The 22,109-nt window shown below is 40.1% G+C and overlaps 1 protein-coding gene across 2 annotated transcripts in view; it reads right to left on the reverse strand.

The window, feature by feature from the left end:
* The window catches only part of LOC126281716 (2-aminoethylphosphonate--pyruvate transaminase-like), a 96,899-nt gene that overhangs the window by 9,748 nt on the left and 65,042 nt on the right, over window positions 1–22,109 (reverse strand). For both annotated transcript variants that reach the window (XM_049980889.1, XM_049980890.1), the window contains 3 exons: window positions 13,180–13,474; window positions 11,761–11,920; window positions 253–416 (listed from right to left, as the gene is read on the reverse strand). In XM_049980889.1, the coding sequence (XP_049836846.1) occupies window positions 253–416; window positions 11,761–11,920; window positions 13,180–13,474 (619 nt within the window). The remainder of the gene's footprint in view (window positions 1–252; window positions 417–11,760; window positions 11,921–13,179; window positions 13,475–22,109) is intronic.

Here is a 22,109-nt window from a genome sequence, read left to right on the forward strand (position 1 = left end):
AGCAAAGTATCTAATTCATTTTCTTACGAATGGCATATTTCCAATTTATCCAGTGCTCCCTCATGTTGTGAAGACCAATTTTGCACTAGCATTATATTCTAAAACAAAAAGGAAGTGATGGCCATGAAGTGTAGTCCCTCTAAAAACAAAATCATCATCATCAGTAACAGCATAGTTGCACAATGCAGTAACAAGTATCTTTAGCAATCTTAAATGTAATATTAAACAACACTTATAATGTGGTAAACAAACCTTTATTGCTCAGACGGGAGTAGAAAGTGTTGAAAGCAAAGTTGGGATGCTTGGGGCAGAGATATGAAGTTATAATATGGCTTTCTTGCTCTGGCAACTTAACCAGTTTCTGGAATCCCAGTAGCTCCATCCCATGTTGTAAAGTTTGGCAGTTCTCACGATACCTGTTTGCAATGGCAAAATAATTTTTATTTTAGCATCTCTGAGGATTATTTCCTCATGAAAAATCTCTTTTATTAGTAAAAGAAAGATGTCAAAAATGGGTATGCTAAAAGATATTAGTTTCTTTCTGCACACAATGATACTTATTACATAAAACCTTTGAAGTCACTTAGTCATTCTATTGTTAGGACTAACTCTTTTTCGTACAGTATAATCACAGCCACTCTCTTAAATACTGGGTGTCCCACATAAAACCAGTATGCCTCATGTAACGGTTAAACATCTCTAGGTGAATCACTTACAAAGTGACAATAAGGTCTCAAAAGTTGGCTGTACGGCATTTTACCGGAAAATTGAGTGCATCAGTTGTTGTGAGAAGATCATATTGTCAAGTTGTTAAAGAAATGGGGCATTATAACAGCAAATTGAAATTGGGATTCTTGCCTTTCGTGTGAATGCAGTACAAGAGTTGAAATTTGGCAATCAGGAAAAAAGAGTTCATTATTGTAATTGGCTGTTAACATCAATTGCTAATGGTTACTTGGCCCCCCTGCTTTACTTCATGTCAGATGAGGCCCATTTTCATTTGTCAGATTATGTAAACTCCCAGAATTGCAGATACTGGTTACAGGACAACCAATATATTTTGAACGAACAACTTCACCCCTCAGAGAAGATGGTGTTTGGTGTGCTTTGTCCAGCATGCACATTGTTGACCCATATTTTTCAATTACATCTTAAACAGCTCCAGATATCTAGAGGTCTTTTACTCTTTCTATGCACAATTAATGGATGCAGAGACGCTGTATGCGGTATTCCAATAGATGAAGCGACCGCTCACATACCCAACCCAAAGTATGGGCCACATCACCAAGATGTTCCCTGAAAACAGACATATCACTAGAGATCTCTGCCCCTAAGATCCCTAGACTTTGCTAAAAAGCAAAGTGTTTGCTGCTATCCTTGCACAGCAGACGATCTTGAACAAGAAATTATTAGAGAAAAGAACATCACACCTCACAATTACAGAATGTCGCGGGTAATGTCATCACATGAAGTCAACAATGCCTGGGTCCCCATGGCCCTCACTTCCAGCATCTCATATAAACAGGTAACTCCTTTTTTTAACATTACTGTTATCTGTTCTTTTTTAATTAGTTCAATGTTACTTGCATAGCGGGTGTGATGATTACCAGTTTTATGGGTAACACTCTGTAAATTTATGTGGAAATTTGTGTTATACTACCCTCTTTACCAAATTACAGCTTTGCTTGCCACTGACAGTACACTGAAAAAATTACAAGGGGCTTCAAAAAGCAAGTTATACTTGTTATCCCACATTAAGACCATTGCACAGCAAGGGTGGCACATCATCAGAAGAGAGTGTGTGTTCTGGGATTCTTGAGAGACAGTTCTGCTGTGGTATGGATGACAAGTGCATCACAGCATGGGAGTAAAATGGCATTGCATCTGGCAATGTACCCCACAGTTGAAGAGCATGGGACAGTACGATTCCTTGAACAAAATGTCTAAATTGCGCACTGACCATGAATATGGATCAAATTCAATGTCACATTTAGCAGTAGTGAAATGATGCCTACAGTTTAATCAAGCCCATGCAGACACAGGTGATGCTGATCAGGAAGGAAAGCAATGGCATTGACCACAGATAACAATGTCCAGGCAATTTGAGGAACTGATTGTAAATCTTCAGATGATAAGGGCAATCATACAGCAATTCTTCAATGGATCTGTAACCAAGGAACACATTTCTATTGTTGAGGAATTGAACAATTGGTAGAATGTTCCAGCTGTTGTTTACAGTGACTTGGTAACTATGCTGAAAAATAGTGACATGTATGTGTGTCACTTTAAAGGATACTGCAGCATTCAATAAAATGTAGTTGGTGTGCCATAATAGTATGTAACTTTCTTTTTGAAAATCCCTCAAACATTGCAATGGCGGGTATCCATCTGATCAATGACTACATTGTAAACAGATAAGCACATTGGATGATTGGACATTGATCTTCATTCAAGTTGTCAGAGATGAGAAAAGTATTGTACATTCTCATCTGAACAAACAAAAGTGATGGAAGTCACTGGTTCAGATATAGCAGATCAAACGAACAAAGAAATGTAAGACATGCACACATTAATGGACATAGTGACACCAGCTGTTTAGGAGCAGACAGTGCGAGATGAAAGGAAATTACTGTGCCAACAAGTACGAGGGAGGACCCAAAAGTAACCAGAACCATAATGCTGCATATTGTGTACTTGTAGTAGCAGGTTGCGCCGCCAGAGGGTTGTAGTAGGAGCTCTGCTGAGTCATTCTGCCATGTGGCGTCAGCCAACAGTGAGAAGGGTGGTTTCTTTGGCAGTTCTTTGAGTGTGTGTACAGTGCAGATGTGGCATGAGGAAATGGCTAGTTCTTACAAACAATGTGTGGCAGTGAAGTTTTTTTTCTTGCTCGGCAAGAACGTAGCAGAAACTGTTGCGATGATTCAGACAGCCTACAAAGACCATGCTCTTAGTAAAACGCAAGTATACAAATGGTTTTCTTGGTTTAAAAAGGGAGAAATGGTGGTTGAAGATCAGCCCTGTTCCAGTCGACCTTCAACTGCTCGAAATTTAAACAACATCGACAAAATCCGTGATTTCATCAGTGAAGATCAACGCAGGACAATCAACCAACTCAAGAACTTGTCCAGGTTGTCCTGGAGCTCAATTCAGCACATCTTGATTATTGATTTGAGGATGCGAAGAGTGGCAGCAAAATTTGTGCTGAAGCTTCTTACCAGAGATCAAAGGGATTGTCATGTTCGAGCCTGTCTCGAAATGAAGGACGTGTTCAAAGATGATCCACATTTTTTCAACAAAATCATTGCAGGTGATGAGTCACAGTGCTATGGGTACAATCCAGAAATTAAACAACAGTCATCACAATGGAAGTCACCTGGCTCACATTGACCAAAAAAAGCTCGACATGTGAAAACAATGTTGATTTTTTTTTCTGACATCAAAGGGATCATACACTCTGAATTTGTACCTGAAAACCAGACGGTAAACCAACAATTCTATTTGGAGGTTATGAAATGGCTTCACAGAAGTTTGTCGTGAAAACATCCGGCTTTGTGGGATTCTGGCGTGTGGTTCCTGCATCACAACAATGCTCCCTCGCACGTGGCTTTCAGCGTTCGCCAGTTTTTGGCCTCAATGAAGATGACTACCTCAATCCATGTGCCCTATTTGCCAGATTTAGCACCCTCAGACTTCTTCCTATTCACGAGGATGAAAAGAGACTTGAGAGGGAAACGTTTTGCAGATGTAGAAGATGCAAAATGCAATGTCATGAAAGTGCTTGCAGGTATCAAAGACGACGAATTTAGAAGGTGCTTCAAACACTGGAAAGAACGTTTGGACAAGTGTATTAATAATAATGGAGAGTACTTCAAAGGAGATTAAGGCTGTATTTGAAAACAATAAAGTATATGCTTTCTAGAAAGCAGTAAATTTTCAGAGAGTTCGGAATGAAGTTCCTGAATTTACTGCCCTCCAGGAAGCATGTGGCACGCAAACTATTCTCGAGACTGAGACCTGGCTGAACCCTGAGATAGGAAGTTCTGAAATATTTAGTGAGGGTTGGAACGTGTATCAGAAAGACAGATTAGACACCATAGGAGGTGGTGTCTCCATTGCAGTTGACAAAAATATTGTGTCTACTGAGGTCGAAGCATACCAACAATCCTTCTTTCCATGAGCAATACGAGACTGGAATAGAAGGGAGAACCGATAGAGGTACTCAGGGTACCCTCCGCCACACACCATCAGGTGGCTTGTGGAGTATGGATGTAGATGTAGATGCAGATGTAGATGTAGAGTGTGATTGCGAAGTTATCTGGACACGTTTAACAGGGCTAGGAGAAATAAAGTTAATTGTTGGGTGTTATTACCGGCCACCAGGTTCCACCATGACAGATCTAGAATCATTCGAATGGAGTCTACACTCTGTATCGCAGAAGTACCCGGATCATGCTATATTAGTCGGAGGTGACTTCAACCTACCTAGTATAGACTGGGATGCCTATGTATTCATTACAGGTGGTACAGACAAGCCATCATGTGAATTACTTTTGAACACATTATCCGAAAACTGTCTTGAGCAGCTAAACCAACAGCTGATGTATAATGGAAATATTTTAGATCTGGTAGCCACAAACAGACCAGACCTCATCGACAGTGTCAGTGTTCAGGGAGGGAATAGTGATCATGTTGTTGTCATTACGACTATGGTTACGAAAGTTAAAAAGTCAGTCAAGAAGGCTAGGTGAGTATTCTTACTAGAAAGAGCAGATAAGCAGTTGTTAGCATCCCACTTAGTAAATGAATTGACTTCATTTACTTCTGGTACGATGGACGTGGAAGAATTATGGGCAAATTTTAAACACATTGTAGATCATGCATTGGACAAGTATGTGCTGAAAAAGTGTGTTACAGATGGAAAAGACCCACCATGGGTTAACAGCGCAATTCGGAGAATGCTCAGGAAGCAAAGACAGTTGCACTCACGGTACAAGAAAGATCGGGAGAATGAGGACAGGCAAAAGTTAGTAGAGATTCACGCTGCTGTAAAAAGAGTGATGTGCGAAGCATACAACAACTATCACCATCATACCTTAACAAAAGAACTTGCTGAAAACCCAAGGAAATTCTGGTATTACGTAAAATTGGTAAGCTGGTCGAAGGCACCCATCCTGTCACTCACTGATCAGTCTGGCCTGACAACGTAATGCAGCAAAACGAAAGTTGAAATTTTAAATTTAGCATTTGAGAAATCTTTCATGCAGGGGATCGTACAAACATTCCACCGTTTGAGTCTCGTACAGATTCCAGTATGGAGGACATAGTGATAGACATCCCTGGGGTTGTGAAGCAGCTGAATGGGTTGGAAATAAATAAATCACCAGGTCCTGATGGGATTCCAATTCGGTTTTACAGAGAGTACTCTGCTGCATTGGCTCCTTACTTAGCTTGCATTTATCGCGAATCTCTTGCCCAATGTAAGGTCTCGAGCAACTGGAAAAAAGCGCAAGTGACGCCTGTATGTAAGAAGGGTAGAAGGACGGATCCTCAAAATTACAGACCAATATCCTTAACATTGGTTTCTCAAACATATTCTCAGTTCTAATATAATGAATTTCCTTCAGACAGAGAAGTTACTGTCCATGCATCAGCACGGCTTTAGAAAGCATCGCTCCTGCGAAATGCAACTCGCCCTTTTTTCACATGATATCTTTCGAGCCATGGATGAAGGGTATCAGATGGATGCCATATTCCTTGATTTCCGGAAAGCATTTGACTCGGTGCCCCACTGCAGACTCCTAACTAAGGTATGAGCCTATCCGATTGGTTCCCAAATATGTGAGTGGCTCAAAGACTTCTTAAGTAATAGAACCCAGTACATTGTCCTCGATGGTGAGTGTTCATCAGAGGTGAAGGTATCGTCTGGAGTGCCCCAGGGAAACGTGGTAGGTCCGGTGTTGTTTTCTATCTACATAAATGATGTTTTGGATAGGGTGGAGAGCAATGTGCGGCTGTTTGCTGATGATGCTGTCATGTATGGGAAGGTGTTGTCGTTGAGTGATTGTAGGAGGATACAAGATGACTTGGACAGGATTTGTGATTGGTGTAAGGAATGACAGCTAACTCTAAATATAGATAAATGTAAATTAATGCAGATGAATAGGAAAAAGAATCTCGTAATGTTTGAATACTCCATTAGTAGTGTAGTGCTGGACACAGTCACGTCAATTAAATATTTGGGCATAACACTGCAGAGCGATATGAAGTGCAACAAGCATGTAATGGCAGTTGTGGGTAAGGCGGATAGTCGTCTTTGGTTCATTGGTGAATTTTGGGAAGATGTGGTTCATCTGTAAAGGAGACTGCTTATAAAACACTAATATGACCTATTCTTGAGTACTGCTCGAGCATTTGGGATCCCTAACAGGTCAGATTGAAGGAGAACATAGAAGCAATTCAGAGACGGGCTGCTAGATTTGTTACTGGTAGGTTTGATCATCACGTGAGTGTTACGGAAATGCTTCAGGAACTCGGGTGGGAGTCTCTGGAGGAAAGGAGGCATTCTTTTCATGAATCGCTGCTGAGGAAATTTAGAAAACCAGCATTAGAGGCTGACTGCAGTACAATTTTACTGCCGCCAACTTCTATCTCACGGAAAGACCAGAAAGATAAGATAAGAGAGATTAGGGCTCATACAGAGGCATATAGGCAGTCATTTTTCCCTCGTTCTGTTTAGGAGTGGAACAGGGAGAGAAGATGCTAGTTGTGGTACAAGGTACCCTCCGCCATGCACCGTATCATGGATTGTGGAGTATGTGTGTAGATGTAGATGTAGATGTAGAAAGAAATTCCGGTTATTTTTGGGTACCCCCTCGTACAGGCAAGTTTTGCCAAGCAGGACAAGGAAAGGCAGGTGGGTTTCAATGATGATAACAGAACAGTGTAACAAAGCACTGTAACTATAAAAAATATGCTGAAGATGATATCCCTGCCCAAACCAGTCAGTTTAGAGTTGAGTTTTCAGTGGCAGGTAGAATAGCTACCAGGATGTGTTAATATTGTTCATATTTAGTGTTGGTACCATGCCTGGTAGGGCACATAATGGATGAAAACATCATCAGATGTCGACTGTTCACTGTGAAGGACATGAGATGTCACATCCTCAACTGAGATAATGTTCTTATCCGTTGATAGAATTTGAAAGGGGTGTCACTGCAGGTCTCCATTTGGCCAGGTTGAGTCATGCAAAATTCAGATTTGTTGGGCATTCACATGTGACAGTGGTCCAGGGACATTCAAATGTGACAGTGGTTCAATGTTAGACTGCATGGAAACCTGAAGACAGTGTACTCATTGTCAAGCTTCCTGTCAACCACACAATAGAGGGTCGCCATATTATGCACTGACAAAAAAAGTAACCTTTTCACATTTGTGCCTGCCATTGAAGAAAATGTAATGGACTCATTGTAACTTTCTGTGTCATCCTGCACCATTAATTGGAGATAAGCAGCAGCTGGACTGGAGAATTACTGTCCCTTGTGTAGGCTGCTGTTAACACCACAATGCAAATGGCTGCATTTGGAGTGATGCCATGATGGGGAAGCACGGACTGTAGATGAACAGCATCACAGTGTGTTCAACAATGAATTCCGTTTCTGCACTAACCCAGATGACCACCGTGAGCAACTGTAGCGGTTACTTGGGGAAAGGTCCCTTTCTTACAATAGTTTGGAGAGGCACAGCAGTCTTATTCCTGCATCATGGTGTGGGGAGTGATATGGTATGATTTCAGGTCAAGGCTGGTAGTGATTGAGGGAATCTTGATGGCACAACAGCATACAACAGACTTCCTTCATCCTCATATGTTACCTCTCATGTGACAATTTTGTTGTGCAGCTTTTCGACAGGACAATTGTTGTCCACACATAGCATGTGTCTATGAATTGTCTGTGTGATGTTGAGGGACTCCCATGGCCATAACGATCCTCAGATCTGTCCCCAATAGAGCATACATAGGACCAGCTCAGATGACAACTTTGTCCCAGCGCCAGTATCCGCGACATCGAGAATGAGTTCCAACAGTTGTGGGCCAGCTTGCCTCAGAAGAGAATACAGTGGCTTCATGATATCCTTCTCAAAGGAACCAGTGCATGCTACAGGATACAGGGAGTGCAAGATCGTACTGATAAAAAGGCTCATACTGCCAAGGTGTTTATTTTTTTATTTTATTTTTTTATTGATTCGATCTTGTAAGCATTGAAATAACATCACAAATCCTCCCAACCCATGAAGTTTCATTTCTTTTCCTCCTTCCCTTCTGTGTGCTTCACATCTTTCATTCAGAGTATAATAAAAACAGCAAATGGCAAATGTAAAATAAATCTGATTCCCGCAAGTAAGTATCGCTGGTAACTATTGTGACGATTATGTTTATTGTACAAGTCAGAAAACTAAACAGGAGGTCAGGCCAAGGTGGCAGCATTGTTGTTTTTACACCCAAGAAAGAGAGTGGAGGTATTAAGAGCATACACTTCAGTCTTGTATGTGGATTTCTGCCACACACCAAATGTCTGTCTGCCAATGATCTGTATATGATGACAATTAAACTTTATAGACACTGTTTTTTTTTTTTTTTTACAATACACCTTGCTCACTATGATTGTGACAATGTTATATGTCCAAATGAATCAATGTCACTTTCACTCTGATGCTTCATTTCTTCATAAAAATCTAATGCTTGCTTTTTCAATCTGTTTTTTTCTCATTCATAGATGATTACTTGGTTATTTTGGCCACAGACAGCTATTTCTCTCATAATTTTGTTGCTGGCCTTGACTTTCAGCTCTATGAAAGAATACTGTGAAGTTTACTCACATTGGTGTTCCTCTGTTGTTCGTAAAATCACAGAAATTGCTGCCTAATAACACTTTTATCCATACTGTCAATGAGATATTTTTTCTTCTTCTGTGACTTAGATAGTTGAATCCCACCTCACTTGGCATCTTATCCTTCCTTCCAAAATTTTCACACTATCAATTTAATCAGCTTTTAACATTTTTCTAACATGTTTGAATTTTCCATTGGCACTGCCACTTGTTTCTCCTTCTCATTGTCAAAATTTTAATGATATTGACAGCAAGCTATTGCTTGTGCATGTGAAATTATTTTTTTGCAATCACTTTCCATCATTCACTGTAAAATAACAACACACTAATCACATAACCAAGTTAGTTATCACTATGACAAAGTGCATGGTTTGCTTTGTTGAGTAATACTTATGCATCAGAGATACACTTTCTTACAGATATTTTAGCATTTAAAGGTATGAAACACAATTTTCAAATCTCATTCACCAAAGAAGACAAAGTAAATATTCCAGAATTTGAACAGCTGCCAACATGAGTAACTGAGAAGTGAATATCCTTGGTGCAGCAATGCAGATTAAATCACTTAAAAAGGAAAGGACACCAGTCCAGATTGTATAACAGGCAGGTTCCTTTCAAAATATGCTGATACAATCGCTCTATACTTAGAAATCACCTACAACTCCTCACTTGGCAAAGGATCCGTACATAAAGACAGGAAAGTTGCAGAAGTCACACCAATACTCAAGAAGGGAAATAGAAGTAATGTGCTGAATTACAGAGCCATACCACTAATGTTGATTTGCTGTAGGATTTTGGAACATATACTGTGTACAAACATTATGAAATACCTCAAAGAAAACGATTTATTGACTAATAGCATGGATTCAGAAAATACCTTTCTTGCAAAACACAACTAGCTCTTTATTCTCATGAAGTAATGAGTGCTATATACAGGGCTTTTCAAATTGATTTCATATTTTTAGTTTTCCAGATGGCTTCTGAGGTCATTCCTCACAAATTGCATGCCTATGGAGATTATCTCAGTTGTGCAACTGGATTCATGACTTCCTGTCAGCAAGGTCACAGTTCATAGACACTAATGGAAAGTCATCAAGTAAAACAGAAGTAATATCTGGTGTTCCCCAAGGAAATGTTATAGGCTCTCCACTGTATGTGATCTACATAAACAACATTTAATTGTTTGTAGATTGTGCTGTCATTTGCAGTCTTGTAAAGTCATTAGTTGATGAAAACCAATTGCAAATGATTTACAGAGATACCTGTATGGCTTGAAAAGTGGTAATTGATTCCAAATAATGAAAAGCATGAAGTCATCCACAGGAGTACTAAAATAAATCCATTCAATTTAGGTTACATGACAAATCACAAAAAATCTAAAGGCTGTAAGTTGAACTAAATACTTAGGGGTTACAATTATGAATAACTTCAATAGAAACTATCACATAGATAATGTTCAGTGGAAAGCAGACCAAACACTATGATATATCACTTGAACACTTAGAAAATGTAACTAGTCTACTAAAAAAATAAATAAACAAAAAAAACTCCTTACACCACACTTGTCCACACTCTTCTGGAGTATTGCTGTGTGGTGTGTGATCTGCATCAGATGAGACTGATGGAGGACATCAGAAAAGTTCAAAGAAGGGCAGCTCATTTTGTATTATTGCAAAATAGGGGAGAGAGTGCCCCATGGACATGATATGTGAATTGGGGTGGCAATCATTAAAACAAAGGCATTTTTCTTTGTGACAGGATCTTCTTGTGAAATTTCAATCACCAACTTTCTCCTCTGGCTGTGAAAATATTCTTTTGGCATCCTCCTACATAGGGAAAAATGATCATTATGATAAAATAAGAGAAATCAGAGCTCACACAGATATATTTAAGTGCTTATTTTTCCCGTGTTCTGTTCTAGAGTTGGATGGTAGAGAAATTGATTGAAGGTGATCCGACAAATTCTCTACCAGACACTTAATTGTGAATTACAGAGTAATCTTGCAGATGTAGATTATATTTCTTTACAACATGCGACATCTATTACTAACTCCCAAACAGAAACAAATGTAAAATGACTGCCAGACACATAAAATTCTATTGGTTTGTGAGCTTCCAGTCATGTCTAATGAGCCCTTTCCTGATGGGACATTAAATGCTAACCTTCCATTTTATAAACTTCCAGAATTTAAGAGAGATTGGTGGATAAAAATAAGGGCAAGCAAAAATAGAAGAAATAGCATTTAAAATGAAAAAAAATAAGGCCTACAAAGATACAGAACTAGATAGATAGATAGATAGATAGAGAGAGAGAGAGAGAGAGAGAGAGAGAGAGAGAGAGAGAGAGAGAGAGAGAGAGAGAGAAAATGATAAATATAAATGGTGTGTAAGAGCTAAGCAACATTTTCAGTCTTAGTTTTGCATGCCAGCCACTCAACATCCCCACTTATAGGTAATTGTTACCTCTATTCCTTCCATAACTCATAAAGGTGAAAACTTAATAGCTATAAATTAAAGGTGATAGATGCAGTGTTAACAGTTCTTATAGGGATGGGAGGCTTTTTATTATTATCGTAATGTTCATCAATTAATGCAGGAAATCATTCCACAGGGAACTTGCAGCCTGCAACAGAAGGATGACTGGGATGATAAGTGCTGTATTTCTTGAGTGTTTTGAAGAAGGCGATGGAACACCACAAGGAGCAAGAAGTTTGAGTGAGATGATAAATTGTGGGACTATCCAAACTGGTGCAAGGGTTGACGGTTTTGTGAAGGGAGAGTACTAATACGTATGAAGTCTCACTGGAATATTGTAACATAAGAGAAGGTGGCTACCACAGGCAACTTTACAGTAAGACTAAATAAGTTGATATACCTTTTCACTCGGGCAGATACTCCACCTTCAGATTTCAGCTCTTCAAGAGCTCTGTGTAATGCAAGAAGACAATGTGTGGGTGGTGTAAAGCGAAATTGCCCACATGTATCCAAGCCATCCAGCTGTGAGCACAAGTCTAAGCTCAAGCTGCGACAATTTCCTGAAAAACAAAGTGTTTGGATCACGTTACGCACACTTACATCACATTAGTTACCTGTCATATAAGGGATAATCAATAATAGTAAAAATTCATCTCTTCATTCACTATTGTGGTGTTCCAGGAAAATACGAGGAATGGAAACAACTTCCACTAAACTGTCTTGTACCACATGATAGATCCATTTAGTTCATGGAACAAACTGTAATAAATAATCTCTTCTGAAGAAACTGAAAACCTTTCCAAAAATCAGAATCTAAAAAAACTGCGGCACTGTCATAACTGACTTGTGTGAACAAATGTAGTTAGTGTTGGGAGTTTTGGATGCATTTATTTTTAATGAAAATAAGATTTTCCTTAATGTAGCAACATTAGTGCATGTTGAATTGCATGTCTATTTCTATCCACTGCAAATAAAAAGAGAGCACATATGTGTTCATGAATAAATACTATTTAAGCTAAATCAGTTGATGCAGAGGGAATTAGATAAGGAAATTGGACACTTCAAGTAGAAGATAAGTTTTGCTATTTGGACTGAAATAGAGAGAACATAAGGTGTAGACTGGCTATGGCAAGAAAAGTGTTTCTGAAGAAGAGAAAATTTTGCTAACATCAAACATAGATTTAAGTGTTAGGAAATGTTTTCTGAGTGTATTTTTCTGGAGTGTAGCAATACATGGAAGCGAAATGTGGATGATAAGCAGTTTAGAGGGGAGATAATAGAAGCTTTGGTGCCACAGAAGAATGCTGAACATTAGATAGACAGATTATGTTAGTAATTAGGAGGTAGTGATTAGAGCTGATGAGAAAAGAAATTTATGGCACAACCTGGCTAGAAGAAAGAATCAATTGATACAACACATTATGAGATATCAAGGGATCGTGAATTTGGTATTGGAGGGAAATGTTTGGTGGGGGGAGGAGGAGGGGGTGGGAATCATAGAGAGAAATCAAGAGATGAATACAGTAAGCAAATTCAGAATTATGTAAGTTGCTGTAGTTATTTGGAAACAAAGAAGCTTGCACAGGATAGAGCATCAGAGAGAGCTGCATCAAAACGGTCTGTGAACTGAAGACCACAACATAAAAGCTGACTACAATTAATAAATCAGTTTATAATATCTGTTGGCTTGTTCTTATTTACTCCTGGACTTATTCTTTATCCTTAAAAACTTTCTTGGCTGAGACACACAGTCACTGAAATGACTGCACAGTGAATAATATGTTAAGTACATAATGAAGATATAAGCTTTGACTGTAACCTTTGCACTGCTGAAATACAGCTCTTCTTGCAATGATGATGGCACAGCCAGGCACAGACTGCAGGCACTTATTAGCAGATGTAACCAGAACATCAGGCGATGCAGGATTATCCAGTGCAAATGAGACACCACCTATGCTACTCATACCATCCAAGATGAAGAGAGGCCTCTTTTGTAGCTGCATTAATACTTTTCCCAACTCTGCTGCTGGGTTTATTACACCAGAACTTGTCTCCAGGTGGACAGCTGACACTGCAGAGTAAACATGCTGGCTTTCAGAGATAAATTTTTCCACCTGTGAGCAGAGAAGTTTTCTTACCTGAGTTGCATTACATTATGATTACTATTTAGAACAGGCTTTCTGAAAACTTACAATTTATAAATTTTTAAGAGTTGTGTTCCACTCCATCATGGCTTACTTTTCAGTTCAATGTAGTATAAACATTTCATTTGTATTTTGTATTGCTTTGCAAACATCATATGCAAATGAGAGATAATTTTGTGTTTCAATAGCATTCAAACCAAGCTCCTGGTGCACTTTCATGACTCAGTATTTGTATGTTTTGCTCTTCCATGGTCCACACTTGGAGTACAGGAGCTGAGACACTATAGGTCTTCCAGGTTTTCATTATGTCAGACCATGGCCTGGGAGAGATGAAATACGTGTTTGCAATCTAGAGAACTATAAAAGATTCATTCATTTCTATAGTATTAAATATAAGAGAGGGGTAATTGCAGTGTATGTAAGCAATGGTATGAAGTTGCAGGGTCTGTAGTAATAACCTAGTTCACAAATAAAATGTTTATTTTTTTTTCTTTTTTAGAAAGATCTAGAAGTGCTTTCAGGTCAGACAATAGATAATTTCTTGAACATTAGTTATAATGGGGGATATGAATATTGATACATTAAAGGATATTGTCATACAGAAGTTTCTGTGATCTGATAAATATCTACAATCTCAAGTTAAGGATTGATCGGTGAGAGGATACAGAACAAAAAAGGTCTAACAAACTTATGTCCGTAAATTACGGTTTCCATGCTAGAGACCATTTTTTTCAACCATAAATTGTTACAGAGAGACTGTGGTCTAATACACACTGTACCATGTACCCACAGTTCCAATATGTGTTGAAAAATGTGCCTCAACACATGTGTACATGCTGTAGCACGTTCTGTCTCCCTTGTTCACATTGGCCAGGCTGCATCTGAACAGTGTCAAAGGCAGCATGAATATGCTGCTCCAGTGTCTCCAGCTCTGGCATATGCTCTGCATACATGATACTTCTAAAATAGCCCCATAACCAGAAATTGCATGGGTTGAGATCCGGTGAATGAGCAGGCCATGCAGCTGGACTCTTTTGTCTACCGAGCGAGGTGGCGCAGTGGCTAGCACACTGGATTCGCTTTTGGGAGGATGACGGTTCAATCCTGCACCCAGCCATCCTGATTTAGGTTTTCCGTAATTTCCCTAAATTGCTCCAGGCCAATGCCAGGATGTTTCCTTTGAAAGGGCATGGCTGACTTCCTTCCTGGTCCTTCCCTAATCCAATGAGACTGATGACCTCCCCTAAAAAACCTAACCCAACCCCCTTGTCTGATTCACCAGCCAAGGAAGATACAACTGTGATGCGTCCAGACATTAAGGGTGAAGTGGGCTAGAGCACCATCATTACCAGCCCTATAACCCTTCAAATCATCAATAGCACTTCTTCCAGCAGAGGAGGCAAAGTCACCTGCAATAAATGCCAGTAGTTCTGGCCTCTTAGGTGACGGGAAGGAAGACTGGTCCCAAAATACGATTGCTAATTATCCCAGCCAACACATTTTGGCTGCACTGTTGATGATGATTCACTGTCACCATACCTTGGGAGTTCTGCATACTATCGCAAAGATGGCTGTTATGAAAGTTGAAGATACCACTCCATGTAAAGGTGGCCTCATCTGTGAATAGGATGGATGACACAAATCCCAGAATAGTGGGTGTTGGTGGAGAAACCAGTGACAAAACTGTGGAAAGTCTGTCGCTAGTAAGCCCTGCACACACTGTAAGTCATAACGGTAGTACCAGTTGTCATGGAGTATGTTCCTCACGGTTGTCCGGCTTGTACTAGTGGGCCAACTGCCAGCTACTGACTTGGTGGTACCCTTCCACAGCGTTAATCACATTTTCCTCCGAGTCTGGTGTTCAAACACTTTGTGTACATCATTCATGATTTCCTGCTTTCTGAAATGACACTGTTTCAGACAAAAGGCAAAACACTCTTGCAAACATTGAATGCTGTGGTTCTTATCGATTGGGATAGGTCTCCTGATACAACCTTGCTGCCCTCAACCCATTGCCATTTGCCTTTCCATGACTGAACACCATGTTGGCAAGCTCTCAATTTGAACATGGAATCATTGTATATAATGCTGTATCACACCTATTACAAGGTGAGTCAGCGAGAGAAGTGAATCTGACACAACATTTCCAATTACTATGGCAGGAGAGGGTGCAAGGGCATGACATGTGAGGAACAGTACCACACTCTAGGTGGAAACCATGCATACTGTAACTGTGGCTGCATGCATATTAGACTACAGTCTGTGTAATAAAAAAAAAGAATGTATAAAGCCCAACAAGATGTACTCACATTCGGGAGGCCGATGGTTCAATCCCGTCTCCGGCCATCCTGATTTAGGTTTTCCGTGATTTCCCTAAATTGTTTCAGGCAAATGGCGGGATTGTTCCTTTGAAAGGGCATGGCCGATTTTCTTCCCAATCCTTCCCTAACCCGAGCTTCTGCTCCGTCTCTAATGACCTCGTTGTTGACAGGACGTTAAACACTAAGCACCACCACCAACAACAAGATGTTGAGATCTCAAAACCATTGATAAACCATGCAATTACAAATATTCCTCAGGTGAGGCAAACAGTTCAAGTAATAAATGCTACAATCTCAGATCATTATGGACAAGTAGTTGAAATAACAGTAACTAGTGTTTGATGTGGAGTAATACTGTGAGAATTTAGTCAGCTGAAGTCAGAAAATTTAAAAATAAAAAATTACATAGGAGAGATGGTAACCTCAGGTAGGAATATCAGCAATGTACAAAAAGACAGATTGCTACTTACCGTAAAAAGACATGTTCAGTTACAGACAGGCACAATTACAAGAAACTTCACATAAATATTTCGCCCACAGTCTTCATCAGCAAAAGAGAAACACACCATTCACGCATACAAGCAGCACACATCATGTACACATGACAGCCAACACCAGCATCTCGGGCCGAGACATTGGAGTACATGATGTGTGCTGCTTGTTTGTAACAATGGTGCGTGTATCTCTTTTGCTGACGAAGTCTGTGGCCAAAAGCTTTATGTAAGTGTCTTTTAATTATACCTGTCTGCAATTGTCTTCTTTATGGTAAGCAGAAATCTGTCTTTTCCTATATTGTTTGATAGGAGGGATGGGAGTAACGAGTGATAAAAAAATCAGTATAAATTTGAAAACTTAATCCACCACAGAATAATGTAGATAGAGAGGTACAAATTGACACACATGCTTGGAATGACATGGGGTTTTATTAGAAGTAGAAAAAAAGAAAACAAAGTATTGCTAGACGCGTGAAATGTCTCTTGTGCACGTCTTTTGTAATGATTGTGTGCTCAGCTGCCACTTTCGTCATACTTGGCCTCCCAGGTCTACAGGCCTCAGTCTGTGCGATTATTGGCTTTGGGGTTACCTGGAGTTGCAAGTGTATCGTGATCAACCGACATCTCTAGGGATGCCTCACCATAACTCTGGACATGCTTTACAGTGCTGTTCACAACATTATTCCTTGACTGCAGCTATTGCTGAGGAATGATGGTGGACATATTGAGCATTTCCTGTAAAGAACATCATCTTTGCTTTGTCTTACTTTGTTATGCTAATTATTGCTATTCTGATCAGATGAAGCGCCATCTGTCGGACATTTTTTGAACTTTTGTATTTTTTTGGTTCTAGCAAAACCCCAAGTCATTCCAAGCATGTGTGTCAATTTGTACCTCTCTATCTACATTATTCCGTGATTTATTCAGTTTTCAAATTTATACTGACTTTTTGATCTGCCGGTACTTTTGCTCAACATAGTTATTACATATATATTGCTTGCCCCCTATTATCTAGAAATCCAAATAAGGGAAATACTGAGAGATGGATCACCACAGACATTGTAAATTCAAGGGATGATCCTAAAAAGGGACATGAAAGTTGTCTCGTAAACAAAACTATTCCTAGCACTGGCATTTACAAGAACAAGGGATTACATTAGATTAGATTATATCAGATTAGATTCAGTTTTCATTCCATAGACCAAAGAAAGAGATGATTCTCATGGATGTGGAAGAAGCCAGAAAGAATAACATAAAAAACATAAAACATCTGAATGCAATACTCACTTCCCTGATCATTTATCAAGAAATTGTCAAAATATATGACGACATTACAGTAAACTGGAACCATTAATATTTACAGAATTAATACATTGCCAAAATGAAACATAGTTATGCAATTTTAATAAATTTATCATACACAAAACACCTAGTTTTGACTGTTGTGACCAAGTGCAGTCAAAACTGAAATATACTAGATATTTTTACATGAGGTGGTCTAACAGCTCTGTTAAGATGTTCAAACAATGGAAATCCAGGATGGAATATAGCAATATTATGAGAAGCAAAGTTGCTACTCACCATATAGTGGAAATGCTAAGTTGCAGACAGGCACAACAAAAAAATTTTCACACTTAAAGATTTCGGCCAATGGCCTTTGTCAACAACAGACACACAAGTGTACACACACACTCACACAAATACAACTCACACACATGACTGCAGTCTCAGGCAACTGAAACCACACTGCGAGCAGCAGCACCAGTGCAATCAGACTCAACCAAAGACCAAAATTGAATCTTGCCTAACTCATTTCAAACTTCCATCCAACTGTTATCCTCCCCAAATGCTCCCAAACCACCCCCTGTTAACTTTCCAGAGTTCCTTAACCACAAACCTTGCCTCACCATCATTCCCCAAATCCCTCAACATGCAGACTAACCTTACATCTGCAGAAAGAACTGCAGTCCAACATCTAAAATCTGATCCTGACATTGTAATCCTACCTGCGGACAAAGGCTCCACACTGTTGTTCTGAACTGTAAGGATTACCTGATGGAAGGATTCCACCAGCTGTCAAATACTTCACCTACAAACCTTGCCACAGTGACCCCATTCCAGGAATCCAGCAGGATCTCCAGTCACTACTCAAATCCTTAGGCCCATCCCAGAACATCCCCTTGGACTCCATATGTCTACTCACCCCTGTCACTCTCTGCACTCCTACCTTCTACATGCTTCCTTAAGTCCATTAACCTAACCACCCAGGATGCTCCATTGCTCCATTGTTCCATTGTGGCTGGTTACTGTCCCCCACTGAGAGAATCTCTGCTCTCGTAGACCAGCACCTTCAACCTATTACCCAGAACCTACCCTCCTATACAAAAAATACCAACCATTTCCTCCACCGACTCTCCACAGTTCCTGTCCCTTCAGCAAACGATGCCCTGCTCATCACAATTGCCTTACCACTATTGGACATCACCTTCCCCAATGCCCTATGGATTCCAAAGCAACAACCTTCTTCCTAGTCATCATGACCAACTGTATCCTCACCCACAATTACTTCCCCTTTGAAGGTATTACCTGTAAACAAATCTGGGGTACAGCTATGGGCACACGCATGGCACCACCCTCTTCAAGGGCCATCTAGAGGAATCCTTCCTAAACACCCAGAATCCTAAACCTCTCACCTGGTTCAGATTCACTGATGTCATCTTTGTTATCTGGACTGAAGGTGAAGATACCCTACCCACATTCCTCCAGAACCTCAACAACTTCTCCCCCATTTGGTTCATTTGGTCCTACTCAACCCAACAAGCCACCTTCCTAGATGTTGACCTCCACCTCATAGATGGCTACATCAGCACCTCTGCCCATATCAAACCTACTAACCACCAGCAGTACCTCCACTTTGACAACTGCCACCCATTCCATACCAAGAAGTCCCTTCAATACTGCCTAGCCACCCATGGTTGTCGCATCTCTAGTGACAATCAGTCCCTCTTGAAATATACAGAGGGTCTCAGTGAAGCCTTCACTGACTGTAATTATCCTCCCAACCTTGTACAAAAATAAATCTCCCGTGCCTTATCTTTCCAGTCTCCCACCGTCTCCCAAAGACCCACCATCCAGCCACAGAGGAGCATTCCCCTCGTAACTAAGTCCTACCCAGGACTGGAGCAACTGAATTACATTCTCCTCCAGGTTTTCCATTACCTCTCGTCATGCCCTGAAATGAGAAATGTCATACCCACTATCATTCCCACCCCTCCCAAAGTTTTATTCCACTGTCCACCAAACCTACAAAATATACTCATCCATCCTCACACAAACCCTGTTTCCAATCCCTTACCTCAAGTCTCACAGTCCGCCCACAGAGGAGCAGCCCCTTCGTAACTCAATACTATCCAGGACTGGAGCAACTGAATTACATTCTCCGCCAGGGTTTTGTATACCTCTTGTTGTGCCCTGAAATGAGAAATGTCCTGCCCACTATCCTTCCCACCCCTCCTATAGTTGTGTTCTACCGTCCACCGAACCTTCACAATATACTTGTCCATCCTTATACAACCCCTGCTCCCAATCCTGTACTTCATGACACATACCCCTGTAATAGGCCTACATGCAATACCTGTCCTATACATCCTCCCACCACCACCTACTCCAGTCCAGTCACTAAACTCACCTATACCATCAAAGGCAGGGCAACTTGTGAAACCAGTCATGTGGTCTATAAGCTAAGCTGCAACCACTGTGCTGAATTCTATGTAGGCATGACAACCAACAGTCTGTCTGTCCACATGAATGGCCAATGACAAACTGTGGCCAAGAAACAAGTGACCACTCTTTTAGTGCGCACGCTGCCAAACATGACATCCCTCATTTCAATGACTACCGCTACCCCCTCCCTCCCATCCCTCCCACCTTCTCTCCTGCACTCCATCTAAACTGCAGCACTTCACTGTCTGCCAACCCCACCATACTATCACTCCCCTGCCCTGCCGAAGCCTCCTCCTTTCCCCCACACAGTCACCACTCCCATCATCCACTGCTGATGCTGCACGCAGTGTGGTTTCAGTTGCCTGAGACTGCAGTCATGTGTGTGAGTTGTGTTTGAGTGAACATGTGTGTGTGTGTGTGTGTGTGTGTGTGTGTGTGTGCGAGCGTGCGCGTGTGCATGCGCATGCATGCACGCACATGTGTGTATCAGTTGCTGACAAAGGCCATTGGCCGAAAGCTTAAAGTGTGAAAATCTTTTTGTTGTGCCTATCTGCAACTCAGCATTTGTGCTGTATGGTGAGTAGCAACTTTCCTTCTCATAATATTCTTAAAATGTTCATTTGTTGAGTAGAAGGAGTTGCCTAACAAAAAGTCACTTAGACTCTGTTTAAATTGTGCTTTATCTGTAATCACGTTTTAATGGTTGCTGGCAATTTATTGAAAATCTATGTTCCTGAATACTGGACCCCTTTTTTAGCCAAGGTAAGATCTTTATTTAGATTTTTATTATTCCTAGTATTGATAGTGCATATTGAGCTATCGGTTGGAAACAGAGACATATTAACTGCAACAAAAATCATTAAGGAATAAATATATTGAGAAGCAGTAGTTAGAATACTCAGTTCCTTGAAGAGCTCTACATGATGTTCTTGAATTTACACCACAAATGAGTATTATTATATGCTTTTGCACTTTATAAAAACTTTTGTTCGGTTTGACAAGTTACCCCAGAATATGATCCCATATGACACGCTAGAATGAAAATAGGCAAAGTACACAAGTTTTTTATATTTATATCTCGTACATCTGATATCATTCATCCTGCAAATACAGACTTGTTGAGGCACTTCAGCAACTCTGTGGTATGCCCTTCCCAACTGAATTTATTATTGAGTTGTACTCACAGAAATTTAACACTGTCAACCTCTTTGATTTGCATGTCTTCATATGTTATACCAATGATGGAAGGAAATCTCTTACAAAATCTCAGCTACATATAGTGGATCTTTTCAAAGTTTAATGACAGTGAATTAGCTTTAAACCATTTATTAACATGACAATTTGATTAGTAGTCTGTACCTGACTTGCCATTTGTTTCAATGTTAGTATCACATGTAACAGGTGAGAGGTCATTAATGAACACAAGAAAAAGCAACTGACACAAGATGAAATCTTAAGGGAAACCCCATGTAATTAATTCCTAGTTAGATGAAGACTGACTGCTTACTACACAGTATTTCGCAATGACACCCTTTGCTTTCTGTTATATAAACTCAAACCATTTCACAGCACTGTCAGTGACACCATAATGTTCCAATTTACTTAAAAGAATGCTGTGGTGCACACATTCAAAGGCTTTGACAGGTCACAGAAAATGCCAGTAGCTCCTAATTTATTATCTAGTGAATTAACTACATTCTCAAAGTAAGTGTAAACATGTTTCTCTATATCAGAAACCTTAAGAAATACAAACTGTGACTTGGGCAATACATTATTTGCAATCAGATGGTTAAGGAGATGCTTGAACACAACCTTTCCAAATAGCTGGCACAAGTGAAATTGGTCAATAGTTTGTGGTACCTCCCTAACTGCCTTCTTGTAAAGAAGCTTAACTTCAGCACATTTTAGCCAGTCTGTAAATGTTCCACTGATAAGAGACTGATTACACAAATACACTCCTGGAAATTGAAATAAGAACACTGTGAATTCATTGTCCCAGGAAGGGGAAACTTTATTGACACATTCCTGGGGTCAGATACATCACATGATGACACTGACAGAACCACA

Source organism: Schistocerca gregaria, chromosome 7 (assembly GCF_023897955.1).
Source record: "Schistocerca gregaria isolate iqSchGreg1 chromosome 7, iqSchGreg1.2, whole genome shotgun sequence".
In the NCBI taxonomy this organism is placed as follows: domain Eukaryota; kingdom Metazoa; phylum Arthropoda; class Insecta; order Orthoptera; family Acrididae; genus Schistocerca; species Schistocerca gregaria.